Source organism: Panthera onca, chromosome B2 (assembly GCF_046562875.1).
Source record: "Panthera onca isolate mPanOnc1 chromosome B2, mPanOnc1 haplotype 2, whole genome shotgun sequence".
Classification (NCBI taxonomy): domain Eukaryota; kingdom Metazoa; phylum Chordata; class Mammalia; order Carnivora; family Felidae; genus Panthera; species Panthera onca.
In genome coordinates, this window is record NC_138343.1 from 47,954,753 (window position 1) to 47,970,034 (window position 15,282).

Genomic DNA, 15,282 nt, shown 5'->3' on the forward strand with positions numbered 1-15,282 from the left:
CAGAATTGGTATATCCATACAGTGGAATATTATTCATCCATGAAAGGGAATGAAGAACTTATGTGCCTTGCAACATGGATGAACCTTGAAGACACGATGCTAAATGAAATAAACTAGTCACAAAAATACAATATATTGTATGATTCACTTATATAAAATGTCCAGAAAAGACAAAATCTGCAAAGACAGAAAACAGATTAGTGGCTGCCTAGGATGAGAGGCAAGAATAGCAAATAACAGCAAATAGCCATTAGTTGTTTTTGTTTGTTGGTTGGTTGGTTTGTATGTTTTTAGGGGAATGGGATTGCTCTAATATTAGATTGTGGTTATGAGTATAACAACTCTATGAATTTATTTTTGTATGTTTTTAGGGGAATGGAATTGCTCTAATATTAGATTGTGGTCATGAGTATTTACAACTCTATAAATATATTTTAAAAAATCACTGAATTGTACACATAAGAGAATTGAATTATATGATATGTAAATAATACCCCAATAAAGCTGTTAAAAATCAGTCAATATACCCTATCACATTAAGAAAATAAAAGAAGAAATCAATACATTCAGAGAAAGTAGATGACAAAATTCAGTATCGGATGAATAATTTTAAAATTAACTTTCAAAATCTGTCTCCCTAAGAGCCAGATTCCATGCAACCAAAAGGATGGTACATCAATTAAGAAAGAATAAGTTATTCTCTGCTAACAGAAAACCCCAAAATTTCAGCGGCTTAAGACAGCAAAAGTTTATTTCTCTCTCAGACTAAAAGGCCAACAGATGTCATCAGTAGGGATTGGGGGATAGAAGAGGACTATATTAACCTTGGTGCTTAAAAGCCAACTCTAATGGAAGAGTCATCTTAATACATATTTCCAATATTTCCAGAGAAGTATAAGAAAACATGGGATATCATGCCCTGCCTCATGGCTTCTTCTTGGAAGTGAAACACTTCACTTCTCACATCTCATTGGCCAGAGTAAGGCACATGACCATAGTCAAAATAGTCTAGAGAAATGCAAATCTACCATACATTCAGCAGGAGGAAAAATAATATATTTATAAACAGCCCTCATAATTACTATAATGAGATAAACCTGAATCTTTCCATTAAGTTACCTACATCTGAGTGGAGTGCAAGCTAGCTCAGAACCCACTAACAAAGAACATGGTAGGTTAAGAAAAGCAGATATGTTGGGCTGGGGGACACATGATCAGTATTTATATTTAACAAGTTGATACTTTAACAGGAAATCTGGAAAGCATGGTGAAGCCCTAGATATTAAAGATTTAAAGCAATATTTTAAGATAGACTTACATCTTAGGACTTAAGAGTTATGCTTCAGTAGCTGTGAAGACTTTAATGGAAAAAAATTCTACAATATTAATAGGCAGGATATTGCTAGAGTAATAGTGTGCCTTTGCCCAGGCTGAGGCCTGGTCAGATAAAAAATAGGACTATAAAAATAGCAGTGGAGTCCAGAACTTGGTTTAAACATTAAAATCATTCAGTAAATGTTGAATTTTATTACAGCTGTCTCTATATCACTTGAAAAGGTCATATGAATTCATATCTTTATTTTCTTAACTATTTGATAATGGTGATCTACCCACCCCAAGTACTACCTATAAAAAAAATGGAAAGTATGGGAAGAGGAGCCAAGATGGCGGAACAGCATGAAAGTTTTTTTTTGTATCTTGCATCCATGAAATACAGCCAGATCAGAACTAAACCATCCTGGACATCTAGAAAACTGATTTGAGGATTAACACAACACTCTGCACAACCTGAACCACAGAACTCAGCAGGTACGCAGTGCAGAGAGGTGAACTGGGGGACAGAGAAGCCATGGAGGGCATGCAGCTGTTTTTGCTTGAGGAGAGAGGATGGAGATGGGGGGAGAGTACCAGAAAAGCTCCCCCAAACAAAAGAAGCTGGAGAGAAAGTGGAAAGGTAGAAACAGCTGCAAGTACTGAACTAAAAAGGAAGAAAGGAGAAAGGAGAGGGTTTAAATTCCACTAAGACTCTAAATAGGGGGAGTGCAAAGTCTGAAACTCCGCAGTTGGATACCCGGTGCTGCTCTGGTGGGAAGGGTGAATCACCAGGAGCAGAGTGAGGTCTGGGGGTCCTCAGGCCACAGGGGAGAGGCGGCTCCCCTGCTGGAAGGACATTTGGTAGAGGCTGTGCAGCCCCACCACAAACAAAGGTGCTAGCAGACCCAAGAGAACAACCACATTCGCTGGTGTGGGAACAACATTGTTAAGGGTGAAACCTGGTGCCAGATGTGTGTTGAGATTTTCCATAATCCCTGAAACACTGCTGCTACATGATTGCGTGAACATTTTCTGGGGCAGGTTGGCACCCAGACACAGTCTCTGGGCATTGGCAACAGCACAGTCCTATGAATGTTCCTGGCTGTGGCTGGCACCCAGCCATTGCTCAGTGAGACCCTCCCCTAGAAGGTCTGGGCAGGTCAAACGTGTAGTCCCTCAGAAGGGACGGGTCAGGAAACACAGGTGCATCTGAGATAAAACACAGCAGGGAGGCACCACCTGGCAACTTGAAGGCTTGGTCATGGACAGTGTAAAAGCAGGGAGTGGACAGAAGCCAGACATAAAGGACAGGTGCATGATTGCTGATCAGGGAGAATACAGTTCTAACACTAGAGACTGGGTAGCTGGGTGACACCATTTTCACCCCTCCCACGCATGGGTATACACACCTACAAGCGCAACAACAATCCACCCAGTAAGCTAAGCAGTGACATCTACTGGAGAACAGAACCATTACACTAAGCCCCGCCCAACTAGGCCAAACTGGCTCTTCAAGAACACCACAAGTCTCTCTGCCTGCTTAGTTTAGAGACTATAAAGTGCTTTGTAGTTTGACTTGTAGGGGAAAATGATGTAATTTCAATTATATTTCAGTCTGTTCACTCACTGGTCCATCTATTCAATTTTCTTTTTTCTCTTTTTCGTGTCTTTTCTTTTTCTTGAATACAGAAAGAGAAAAAAATTTATTTTTATTTGAAATTTCTATTAAAATATTTTTATTTAATTTTTTCTACTGTATTTTTAATTTTTTTGTAAATTTTTAAAATTCTATTTTATTTCCTTAATTTCATTTTATTCTATTTTATTCCTTTTTTCAAATTTTCAAACAGTTTCCTTTTATTTTTGTCCTTTTTTCTCTAATCTGTCAAGCTCCATTCAACAACCAGACCAAAACACACCTAGAATCTAACATCATTTATTTGATTCTTTTGTGTGTGTGTGTGTGTGTGTGTGTGTGTGTGTTGTTTAGTTTTTCAATTTTACTTTTTTTTACTTTATTAATTCCTTTCTTCCTTCAAAACCATGAAACAAAAGAATTCACCCCAAAAGAAAGAGCAGGAAGAAATAACAGGAAATGACTTAATCATCACAGATACAATCAAGATGTCTGAACCAGAATTTAGAATCATGATAATAAGAATACTAGCTGAAGTCGAAAATAGATTAGAATCCCTCTCTGCGGAGACAAAAGAAGTAAAAACTAGTCAGGATGAAATAAAAAATGCTATAACTGAGCTGCATTCTAAAATGGATGCCACAGTGGCAGCGATGGAAGAGGCACAGCAGTGAATCAGTGATATAGAGGACAAACTTAAGGAGAATAATGAAGCAGAAAAAAAAAGGGAGACGAAGGCAAAAGAGCACAATTTAAGAATTAGAGAAATCAGTGACTCATTAAAAAGGAACAACATCACAATCATAGGGGTCCCAGAAGATTAAGAGAGAGAAAAAGGGGTAGAAGCATTATGTGAGCAAATCATAGCAGAAAACTTTCCTAACCTGGGGAAAGACACAGACATCAAAATCCGAGAAGCACAGAGGGATCCCATTAGATTCAACAAAAAACAACCATTAGCAAAGCATATCATAGTCAAATTCATAAAATACTCAGGCAAGGAGAGAATCATGAAAGCAGTAAGGGAAAAAAGTCCTTAACCTACAAGGGAAGGCAGATCAAGTTTGCAGCAGACCTATCCACAGAAACTTTACAGGCCAGAAAGGAGAGGCAGGATATATTCAACATGCTGAATCAGAAAAATATGCAGCCAAGAATTCTTTATCCAGCAAGGCTGTCATTCAAAATAGGATATAAAAATTTCCCAGACAAACAAAAACTAAAGGAGTTAATGACCACTAAACCAGCCCTGCAGAAATTTTAAGGAGGACTCTCTGAGGGGAGAAAAGATGGGGGGAAAAAAAAGACCAAAAGCAACAAGGACTAGAAAGGACCAGAGAACACCACCAGAAATTTCAACTCTACAAAAGAGATAATGGCAATAAATTCATATCTTTCAGTACTGACTCTAAAGGTCAGCAGACTAAGTGCTCCAAGCAAAAGACATAGGGTAACAGAATGGATAAGAAAGCAAGATGCATCTATATGCTCTTTACAAGAGACCCACTTTAGACCTAAAAACACCTTCAGATTGCAAGTAAGGAATGGAGAACCATCTATCATGCTAATGGTCAACAAAAGAAAGCTGGAGTAGCCATACTTATATCACACAATCTAGACTTTATAATAAAGACTGTAACAAGAGATTAACAAGGGCATTATATCATAATTAAGGGGTCTATCCACCAAGAAGACCTGACAATTGTAAACATTTATGCTCCAAATGTGAGAGCATACAAATATATAAATCAATTGATCACAAACATAAAGAAACTCATTGATACTAATACCATAATAGGAGGGGACTTCAACACCCCACTTACAGCAATGCACAGATCATCAAAACAGAAAATCAACAAGGAAACAATGGTTTTGAATAACACACTGTACTGAATGAACTTAACAGATACATTCAGAACATTTTATCCTAAAGCAGAGGAATATACATTCTTCTCGAGTGCACAAGGAATGTTCTCTAGAATAGATCACATACTGGGTCACAAATCAGTCCTCAACAAGTACAAAAAGCTCAAGATCATACCATGCATATTTTTAAACCTAATTTGCTGTGAAACTCAAAATCAACCACAAGAAAAATTTGGAAAGGTAACAAATACTTGGAGATTAAAGAACATCCTACTAAAGAATGAATAGGCTAACCAAGAAGTTAAACAGGAAAATTAAAAAGTACATGGAAGCCAATGAAAATGATAACACCACAGACCAAAACCTCTGGGATGCAGCAAAGGCGGTCATAAGAGGAAAGTATATAGCACTCCAGGCCTTCCTAAGGAAGTAAGAAAGGTCTCAGATACACAACCTAATCTTACACCTTAAAGAGCTGAAAAAAGAACAGCAAATAAAACCCAAAACCAGCAGAAGACTGGAAATAATAAAGATTAGAGCACAAATCAATGCAATCAAAACCAAAAAACAAAACAAACAAAAAAAAAAAACAGTAGAACAGATCAATGAAACCAGAAGTGGGTTCTTTGAAAGCATTAACAAAATTGATAAACCAACTAGCCACTTTGATCAAAAAGAAAAAGAAAGGGACACAAATAAATAAAATCAAGAATTAAAGAAGAGAGATCACAACCAACACAGCAGAGATAAAAACAATAATAAGAGAATATTATGAGCAATTATATGCCAATAAAATGGGAAATCTGGAAGAAATAGACACATTCTTAGAAACATAAACTACCAAAACTGAAACAGAAAATTTGAACAGACCCATAACCAGTAAAGAAATCCATTAGTAATCAAAAATCTCCCAAAAAACAAGAGTCCAGGGCCAGATGGCTCTCCAGGGGAATTCTACCAAACATTTAAGGAAGAGTTAAAATCTATTCTCTTGGAAGATGTTCCAAAAAATAGAAACAAAAGGAAAACCTCCAAACTCTTTCTATGAAGCCAGCATTACCTTGATTCCAAAACCAAAGGTTTTGGAAAGAACTAAAAAGGAGAACTATAGACCATCTTCCCTGATGAACATGGATGCAAAAATCCTCAACAAGATATTAGCCAACTGGATCCAATAATACATTAAAAAAATTATTCACCACGATCAATTGGGATTTATACCTGGGATGCAGGGCTCATTCAATATCTGTAAAACAATCAATGTGATTCATTACATCAATAAAAGAAAGGACAAGAACCACATGATCTTCTCAATAGATGCAGAAAAAGCATTTGACAAAATACAACATCCTTTTTTGATAAAAAAAAACCTCGAGAAAGTAGGGATGGAAGGACCATACCTCGAGATCATAAAAGCCATATATGAAAGGCCAATGCTAATATCATCTCAATGGGGAAAAACTGAGAGCTTTCCCCCTAAGGTCAGGAACAAGACAGGGATGTCCACTCTTGCCATTATTATTCAACATAGTATTGGAAGTCTTAACCTCAGCAATCAGGCAACACAAAGAAATAAAAGGCATCCAAATTGGCCAGGGGAGGTCAAACTTTCACTCTTCACAGATGACATGATACTCTATATGGAAAACCCAAAAGATTCCACCAAAAAACTGCTAGAAGTGACTCATGAATTTAGCAAAGTTGCAGGATATAAAATCAATGCACAGAAATCCGTTGCATTTCTATACACCAACAATGAAGCAACAGAAAGAGAAATCAAGGAATCGATCCCATTTACAACTGCACCAAAAACCATAAAATATTTCATAATAAATCTAACCGAAGAGGTGAAAAACCGATACACTGAAAACTATAGAAAGCTTATGAAACAAGTTGAAGAAGACACACACACACACAAAAACAATAATGGAAAAAGATTCTATATCCTGATAGAACAAATATTGTTGAAATGTTGATACTACCCAAAGCAATCTACATATTCAATGCCATTCCTATCAAAATAACATCAGGATTCTTCACAGAGCTAGAACAAACAATCCTAAAATTTGTATGGAACCAGAAAGACCCTGAATAGCCAAAGCAATCTTGAAAAAGAAAATCAAAGCAGGAGGCATCACAATCCCAGACTTCAAGTTGTATTACAAAACTGTAATCATCAAGACAGTATGGTACTGGCACAAGAACAGACACTCAGATCAATGGAACAGAATAGAGAACCCAGAAATGGACCCACAAACGTATGGCCAACCAATCTTTGACAAAGCAGGAAAGAATATCCAATGGAACAAAGACAGTCTCTCCAGCAAGTGGTGCTGGAAAACTGGACAGCAACATGCAGAAAAATGAACCTGGACCACTTCTTATACCATACACAAAAATAAACTCAAAATGGATGAAATGTAAGACAGGAAGCCATCAAAATCCTTGAGGAGAAAGCAGGCAAAACCTCTTTGATCTTGGCCGCAGCAAATTCTTACTCAACATGTCTCAGGAAGCAAGGGAAACAAAAGCAAAAATGAACTATTGGGACCTCATCAAAATAAAAACTTCTGCAAAGTGAAGGAAACAATCAGCAAAACTAAAAGGCAACCGACAGAATGGGAGAAGATATTTGCAAATGACATATCAGATAAAGGGTTAGTATCCAAACCCTATCAAACTCAACACCAAAAAACAAATAATCCAGTGAAGAAATGGGCAAAAGACGTGAATAGACACTTTTCCAAAAAGACATCCAGATGGCCAACCGACACATGAAAAAACACTCAACATCCCTCATCATCAGGGAACTACAAATCAAAACCACAATGAGATACCACCTTACACCTGTCAGAATGGCTAATGTTAACAATTCAGGCAACAACAATGTTGGTGAGGATGCGGAGAAAGAGGATCTCTTTTGCACTGCTGTTAGGAACACAGACTGGTGCAGCCACTCTGGAAAACAGTATGGAGATTCTTCGCAAAATTAAAAATAGAACTACCCTATGACCCAGCAGTTGCACTATGAGGTATTTATCAAAGGGATATAGGTATGCTGTTCTGAAGGGGCACATGCACCCCCATGTTTATAGCAGCACTATCAACAATAGCCGAAGTATGGAAAGAGCCCAAATGTCCATTGATGGATGAATGGATAAAAAAGATGTGATACAGACACACACACACACACACACACACACACACACACACACACACAATGGAGTATTACTCAGCAATCAAAAAGAAGGAAATCTTGCCATTTGCAACTACGTGGATGGAACTAGAGGGTATTATGCTAAACAAAATTAGTCAGAGAAAGACAAATATATGACTTTACTCATATGAGGACTTTAAGATACAAAACAGATGAACATAAGGGAAGCAAAAATAATGTAAAAACAGGAAGGGGGACAAAACATTAGAGACTCTTAAATATGGAGAACAAACAGAGGGTTACTTGGATGGGTTGTGGGGGGAATGAGCTAAATGGCTAAAGGGCATTAAGGAATCTACTCCTCAAATCATCGTTGCACTATATGCTAACTTGGATGTAAATTTAAAAAAATAATTAAATTTTTTAAAAAAGTAGGTTTCTTTACCATGCAGGGAAATGACTATGAAATTAAAAGACAAAGAAATTTAGGGCACCTGGTTGGCTCAGTTAAGCATCCAACTCTTGACTTTGGCTCTGGTCATGATCTCACGGTTCGTGAGTTCCACCCCATATCGGGCTCTGCACTGCCAGTGGGGAATCTGCTTGGAATTCTCTGTCTCCTCTCTCTTTTCACCTCCCCCACTCATTCATTCTCTCTCTCTCTCTCTCTCTCTCTCTCTCTCTTTCTCTCTCTCTCTCTCAAAAATAAATAAACTTTAAAAAAAGACAAAGAAATTTAATACTAAGTATAAGTCAGAATATAGAACAGCCCTCTTCCCCATAACAATGATGAAATGTGGGCTGGAATATAAACTTCCTGAAGTAATAGGTAGAATAAAATGAACATAGAGCACAAAGTGACATCAAACTGTCATATTCTTTGGAACTTGATTGGCAATGGCTTACTCTGTTCATTCATGTCAAGCAGTAATTTCAACATAAGGTGATAGTTTGAAAATTATCAGTCAGATTATCATAGATGCCTCCAGAATCCTCATTACTTTTTTGTGACTGGTTAGTGGTTTGACAGGTTTTAATTTTGTTTCACACACCCTTTTCCCAAATAGCACAATGCATATTATTGTGGTGTCTTTACCTTAGAGTTCTTTAACGGTACCACATACATTCTGAAAGTTTCTCTTACACATTTAAATTAGAGTATATTTAAGGGGGAAAAAAAAGGACAAGTGTGATTTTAAAGTCATTTGGCAAACTGATTCTGTCAAGAAAGCTTAGTTTCATTCTGTTTGCTGCAACAGCTTTTTTTTTTTTTTCATAACTCCACTCTTCTTGTTCTTGTAATACATTTGGGAGGCCTGTCAAGGCCTATCCACTCTCTAAATAGCTTTGCAGATTAAATTTTTAACTCTCTTCTCTTCATGCAGATGTATATTTCTGACAAAGAATTGCCCTGAGATGTCAGCTTCCATATTTCTCACTGGAGAGAAGGCATATAGGTGCAAGCATAGATCCTCAGTTCTCAAACTCATTGGGAAACACATCCACACATGTGAAGGCTCCTTCCCAACACCATGCATTTGTGTCTGCATTGTTCACCCCTTTCAGATTTCCTGCTCTGATTTTATAAACCTCCCTTTCCTTCAAGGGGTCTTGAAGATATATATGTAAGAGACTCAAACAAGAAAATAAAACCATTTTTATTTTTGTAAATTGATAACCCTAATAATAAGTATATGCCGAGGTGCTAAGAGAGTTCAAAAGAACAGCATATTGACAAAACTGGGCTATATGGGGATGGCTTTCTTTTGCAGATGGTGCCTGAGATGGGTACTTCAAAGTACTGCATACTTCATAGATCAAAAATGAGTGTGTAGGAGACAAAGAAAGAGAGAGAGAGTCAATTTCAAGCTAAGGAAACAACAGAGGTAAAATCATGAATTTGTGGAAACATCATGGTCTGTACAAAGATCTTTAAGGGGCACCTGCGTGGCTCAGCTGGTTAATCATCTGACTCTTGATTTCAGCTCAGGTCATGATCCCAGAGTCATGGGATCAAGCTCCACATCGGGCTCCATGCTGGTTGTGGAGACTGCTTGGGATTCTCTCTCTCTCCTTCTGCCCCTCTCCCCCACTTGTGCGCTCTCACTCTCTCAAATAAAAACAATACTATATTGAATATTAGAAGCATGCTAAGAGTAGATTTCAGGGAGCTCTCATCACAAAAAAAAAAAAGGGTAACTACAGCAGATGACATGTTAATTAGCTTGAGTATAGTAATCATTTTACTGTGTATATGTAGATCAAATCACATTGTCCACCTTAACTATATACAATATTTTAAATAATGAATTAATTACTTCCATGAAACTAGATGAGGAAAAATACATGATTAATAATAAACACATAAAATTTGAGTTCAAAGATAATATGGGCCAAAATATGTGGTTTGTATTTAGAAACTTTCATTTTAATATAAGTATTATATATGCTCTATGCTGCTATAATGTGTAAGTTACATGAAGACACAAATAAAACATGGTAAAAGAAACTGAAGAGTCTATATTCTTGAAACTACAACAGTGAACCAGGGCAGAGAGGGAGCTGAAGTAAGACTTATTTGGGGGCAGAAATATGACAAAAAAATTGAGAAAACAGTGCTCCTGTGGCTGAGTTATGGAAATTCTTCCTGATGCTATGACATAATGAAGAAAATTGCATACAAATTAATCATGCAACTAAAAGTCTTTCAGGAGCTCCTGGGTGGCCCAGTCCATTAAGCATCCAACTCTTGATTTTGGCTCAGGTCATGACCTAACAGTTTGTGGGATCAAGCCCCACGTAGGGCTCTGTGCTGACAGCACGGAGCCTGCTTGGGATTCTCTTTCCCTCTCTCTACCCCTCCCCTACTCTCTCTCTTCTCTCAAAATAAATACACTTTCTAAAAAATAAAAAAATAAAAACAAACAAATAAAACTCTCAAATTCCTCTTTGCCCCCAAATATGAAGCTTGCAAGAGGGCACAAAATTCACTCCTTCTCTTTCTCCCAATGATGTCATCTGAAACATAATAATAGTAGTAACAAAAATAATCAGCAATACTAGCTAACATCCATTTGGAAACTACTATCCATAGTAGTTTTTCAACTGTTTGAATCTGAATCTGAATCTGACCACAAAGTTTCTAAATAAAAAGACCCATAAGTGCAGGGTAACTGACTTGTCATGGAATGAACATTGAACAATGGGAGACAGGAAAGCAGTTAAAATTACCCCCTCCTTTTCTTTCTCCCAGGGAACTAACAACAACACAATTTGTATATTTAATCCTAGCTGATCACTTTCGCAGTTTTTGTTTGTTATTAAATGTTTGTTTACTTATCTTGAGATATAGAGCAGCTAAAACAGGGAGAGGGAGAGAGAGAGGGAGAGAGGGAGAGGGAGGGAGAGAGAGAGAGAGAGAGAGAGAGAGAGAGAGAGAGAATTCCAATCAGGCTCCATGCTCAGTGCAGACCCCGACCTGGGGCTGGATCTCAAGACTGGGAGATCACAACCTGAGATGATATTAAGAGTCAAACACTCAATCAACTGAGACACCCAGGCACCCCGTAATCCTAGCTGATCACTTTGTATTGCACCATTTTGATGCATCACATCTTCTCTTGCTCACTTTCCTTTTTTCTTCCTCTTTCCACCATAGGTTGGCACCTCTCACATGGATTATCCTTTAAATGCTTGCTTCAGTTGCTGTGTTCTGGAGGACCAATGTTAAAAAGCAAGGTGATCTAATTTGTATTTTAGAAAGATCACACTGTAATTACTGACTTGGAAGTGGAAGAAAATTGGAAAGGATAGTTAGGAATTGATTGCAGTAATACAGGTAATAATTGATGAGTTCTTTGAACTATCTGGTGGTAGAAGCAAGAGAGAAAAGAAAGATTAAATTCAAAAGCTAAATTCATAGCATTTGGTAATAGATGAGACACAAAGGATGAGGGATGAATAAATTAAGGAGTTTTCTAGTCTGAAAATTGGGAGAAAGGCAGTTGAGTATTGTAGGATATAGTCATAATTTTTTAAATGCTATTTTTAAATAAGTAGTACATGCAAATAGTTCCAAATTGAAGTTCTAGAAGGGCATATAGTAAAAATTCTTCTCACTCCTAACCTCAAATCATTTGTTCCTTAGAGACAACTGTTGCCTGCTTTTATATATTCTATCAGAGATATATGCACATAAATAGATGTATATATACTTTTTATACTAAGGGTACCTTAGTCTATACACTGAGAGGACTACACAGAGTTTGATTTACTTAACAATGTATCAGTACTTAAAAATATTCCACTGTACCAATACACTAGATTTATGTAACCAGTCCCTCCATTTATAGTCATTTAAGTTATTTCCAATCTTTTATTATTCTCTGTTAATTTATAATGTATAATCCAGTTTACAAGGGATATACATGCATCAAAAAGAATTCAAGCAATGAAGAGAAGAGAAAAACTAATTCTCCCGAAGTCCCAGCACCCAGAGTCAACATAATACAGTTTTTTAGTAAATAATCTTTTGGACATCTTTCTGCACAGACACAGTAAGATATATGTTATGGTAAACATTTCTACCTCCTAGCCTAATCGTGAGGAAAGCATTCAAATTAAAGGAAAACAATTCGGGCCTTGGTCTATAATAGGGATGCTTTGCATTCTAACCCAAGGCAGGATGGTAGTAAGCTTCTTTTTAACATCATGATCCAATTTTCAAGAAATAGAATCAAAGGTCTGAAACATAGATAGATGAATTTTTCATGTAATTCACATTAGGGAGATTAGGGGGGAAATTTTCCTTGCAACTTTGCTTACCTGATGCTCTAAGCTGAACCCACATTTTTCTGGTTCTCATATCCTCCTATTTCCTGGATTTTGTTGGAACACATCCACGAGTAGTTGCCTAGGACAGAGAACATTGAAAGCAAATTTACTTACTGTTGACGGTCAGAAAATATTCTTTCCTCATATTAAAAAATGGTTTGATATGGCATTTGTCTGATTTTAGATTTTAAGGTTACAAATCATTTTCCTTGAAACTTGGAAGGTTTTGTCTCATTAACTTTTAGCTTCCTGGCTTATTTTGGAAAATCTGTGTCTGTGTGATTCGTGTTTCTTCATAGAGAACATATTTTGATGTTATTTTGGGTAGGTGTATGGAACTGTTTGCAGCAAGTGCAGAGAGCGGGAAATACAGAATCCACAGCAGGCTCCAGGCTCTGAGATGTCAGCACAGAGCCCAATGTAGGGCTCAAACTCCCGAATCAGGTAATGAATTTTAAAGGGTAATCATTCACGTCTCATTTATTTCTTCTCCTGTTTGCCTTCTCGCAGTCTTTTTGTTTTACTTCCTAACAAATTTCTCCTACCTTATATTATCACTTCTCTCTGAATTTTTTATTTCAGGAATTGTTTTTTGATTTTTTTCTTACTTATCCCTTCTTGGTCTTTTTTAAAATTATGATTCAATAAATACTTTTACAAACATCTTATACTAGAACTTCATTACATCTAGGCTACTCTAATATATGTTTTTCCCCACCTCAGTGCCCCTCTTTCATGTTGAGGAGTTGCCTCAAATGCTTGATGATTCTTGATTGAATATATTCGTAATTGCAAAGCACTAAGCCTCTGATAGGGAGCTTTGTGTTCCTGTATTATTGACTTTGCATTTGGATCTAGGATCATCAGAATGCCAGCCAATTTGATAGGGGAGTACAAAAATACAGAATGTGAAGTCCTTTTCTCTGAGGCCATTCACTTTCTTCAATAGAAGAAACCTTCAATCTCCTACCTGTGATTTCCGGCCTGGGAGGGAGCAGAATTATGACTGTATTACATATATATATTTTGATTGAGGGAGGGGCTGGCTGTGAGTCAGCTGTCCCACATATAAATTTCAACAAGTCCTGTTTTTATCCACATTTCTCAACTTGCACTCTGGTTTCTCTTAGATCTAAGCCTCTGTAAGATTCTAAGAGGCAAGTTGGCTCCTTTGCCCATATTCTCCTTTATGAAGATCAAAGCTACATCTTTCTTTGCCCTACTACATGAATTACCATGCTATCTGCTTTTCATCTTCCAGAATTGCTGAAACCTCTTGATGCCTGAAGGATACTCTCTTCTTCAACTTTTATCTAGTATTACCTAACTTTACATGCTATTATCTACCTCTATAGATTTACATGTGTTTATTTCTTTAGCATTTCAGAGAGGTCTTTAGAGGAAGAAGAGATAAACATGTTCTATCTCTCGTCTTCCAGTGGGGCCTCTATTTTCTTTCTAAACTTAAGTTCAGAGCTAGTATCACTAATTTTCTAGATCCCTGTTGATCTAAAATCCCTTAGATGGCTAACCCAGATCTCTAGGCACCACCCTTACTAACTGATTTGGAATGACTGCATTAGTGCTAAAGTGAATATTCATTTTTTTAACACACACTCCCACATTTATTCTAATACAGTGGTCCTCGAACACCCTGAGGAAAACTGTCCTAGATAAACTGAATTTGACAAAAGATTTTTTAGAAAGTTGAGTGAACAGAGGTGTGGGCTTCCAAATGACTGAGAGGTTTTCAACTGTTTCCCAATTTGGTACCTACATCTACTCTATTGATATACAGATTAACTGTGGTTTGTAACATGCCTGCTTTTATTAAGACTCCCTTTATGGGCCTAATATATAGCCTTTTAAAAAAAGTTTCATAGACATGTTAAAAAGTTGTGTTTTCTATATGACAGAGAATTTAACACACTTATTAGATTAATGATATTAATTCTATTAATTAAATTATTAAAATACCTATAGTGTAATTTATAATTTGTGTCCCAGATTTATCAAGAAAACAAGAGTGTATTAATATTTACACCATCATCACTATACATTCAATTCTTTTTAGAATATCAGAACAGTTTCACGTATTTTCCTGCTTTGTAATTTGAAACATGTAAGTTCATTACATTTGATGTAATTTTTCTTCAGCCATACTTTTCATCATTACTTTTAATGTGGTTGGGTTTTTCCTCCTACATTTTAAGCTTTTAACCTGAACTCAACTTATAATAACTTTACTGATTAGTAACTGGTTTCTTCCTATTTTTTACTTTTCTACTTGTAAACTGAGATTTTTTTTTTTTTTTTTGGGTGGCAATCATTTTTGTTTTTAATACAATTTCATATTCTTTTTCTTTTAAAACTATGTTTATCCCAAGACATATATCATATACTTCATATGATATATAACATATACATGTTCTATAATTTTTTTATTATGTTTTCAGTCTTATAATTATCATTTTAT

At 36.5% G+C, this 15,282-nt stretch overlaps 1 protein-coding gene across 8 annotated transcripts in view; it reads right to left on the reverse strand.

Annotated features, from left to right (window-relative positions):
• Positions 1-15,282, reverse strand: part of LOC132667179 (uncharacterized) — a 322,994-nt gene that overhangs the window by 191,501 nt on the left and 116,211 nt on the right. For all 8 annotated transcript variants that reach the window (XR_009605024.3, XR_009605025.3, XM_078446429.2 and 5 more), the window contains one exon: positions 12,798-12,885. Coding sequence is in view for 5 of the 8 variants with exons in the window: in XM_078446429.2 (XP_078302555.2) it covers positions 12,834-12,885 (52 nt within the window). In the remaining 3 variants the exon portion in view is untranslated. The remainder of the gene's footprint in view (positions 1-12,797; positions 12,886-15,282) is intronic.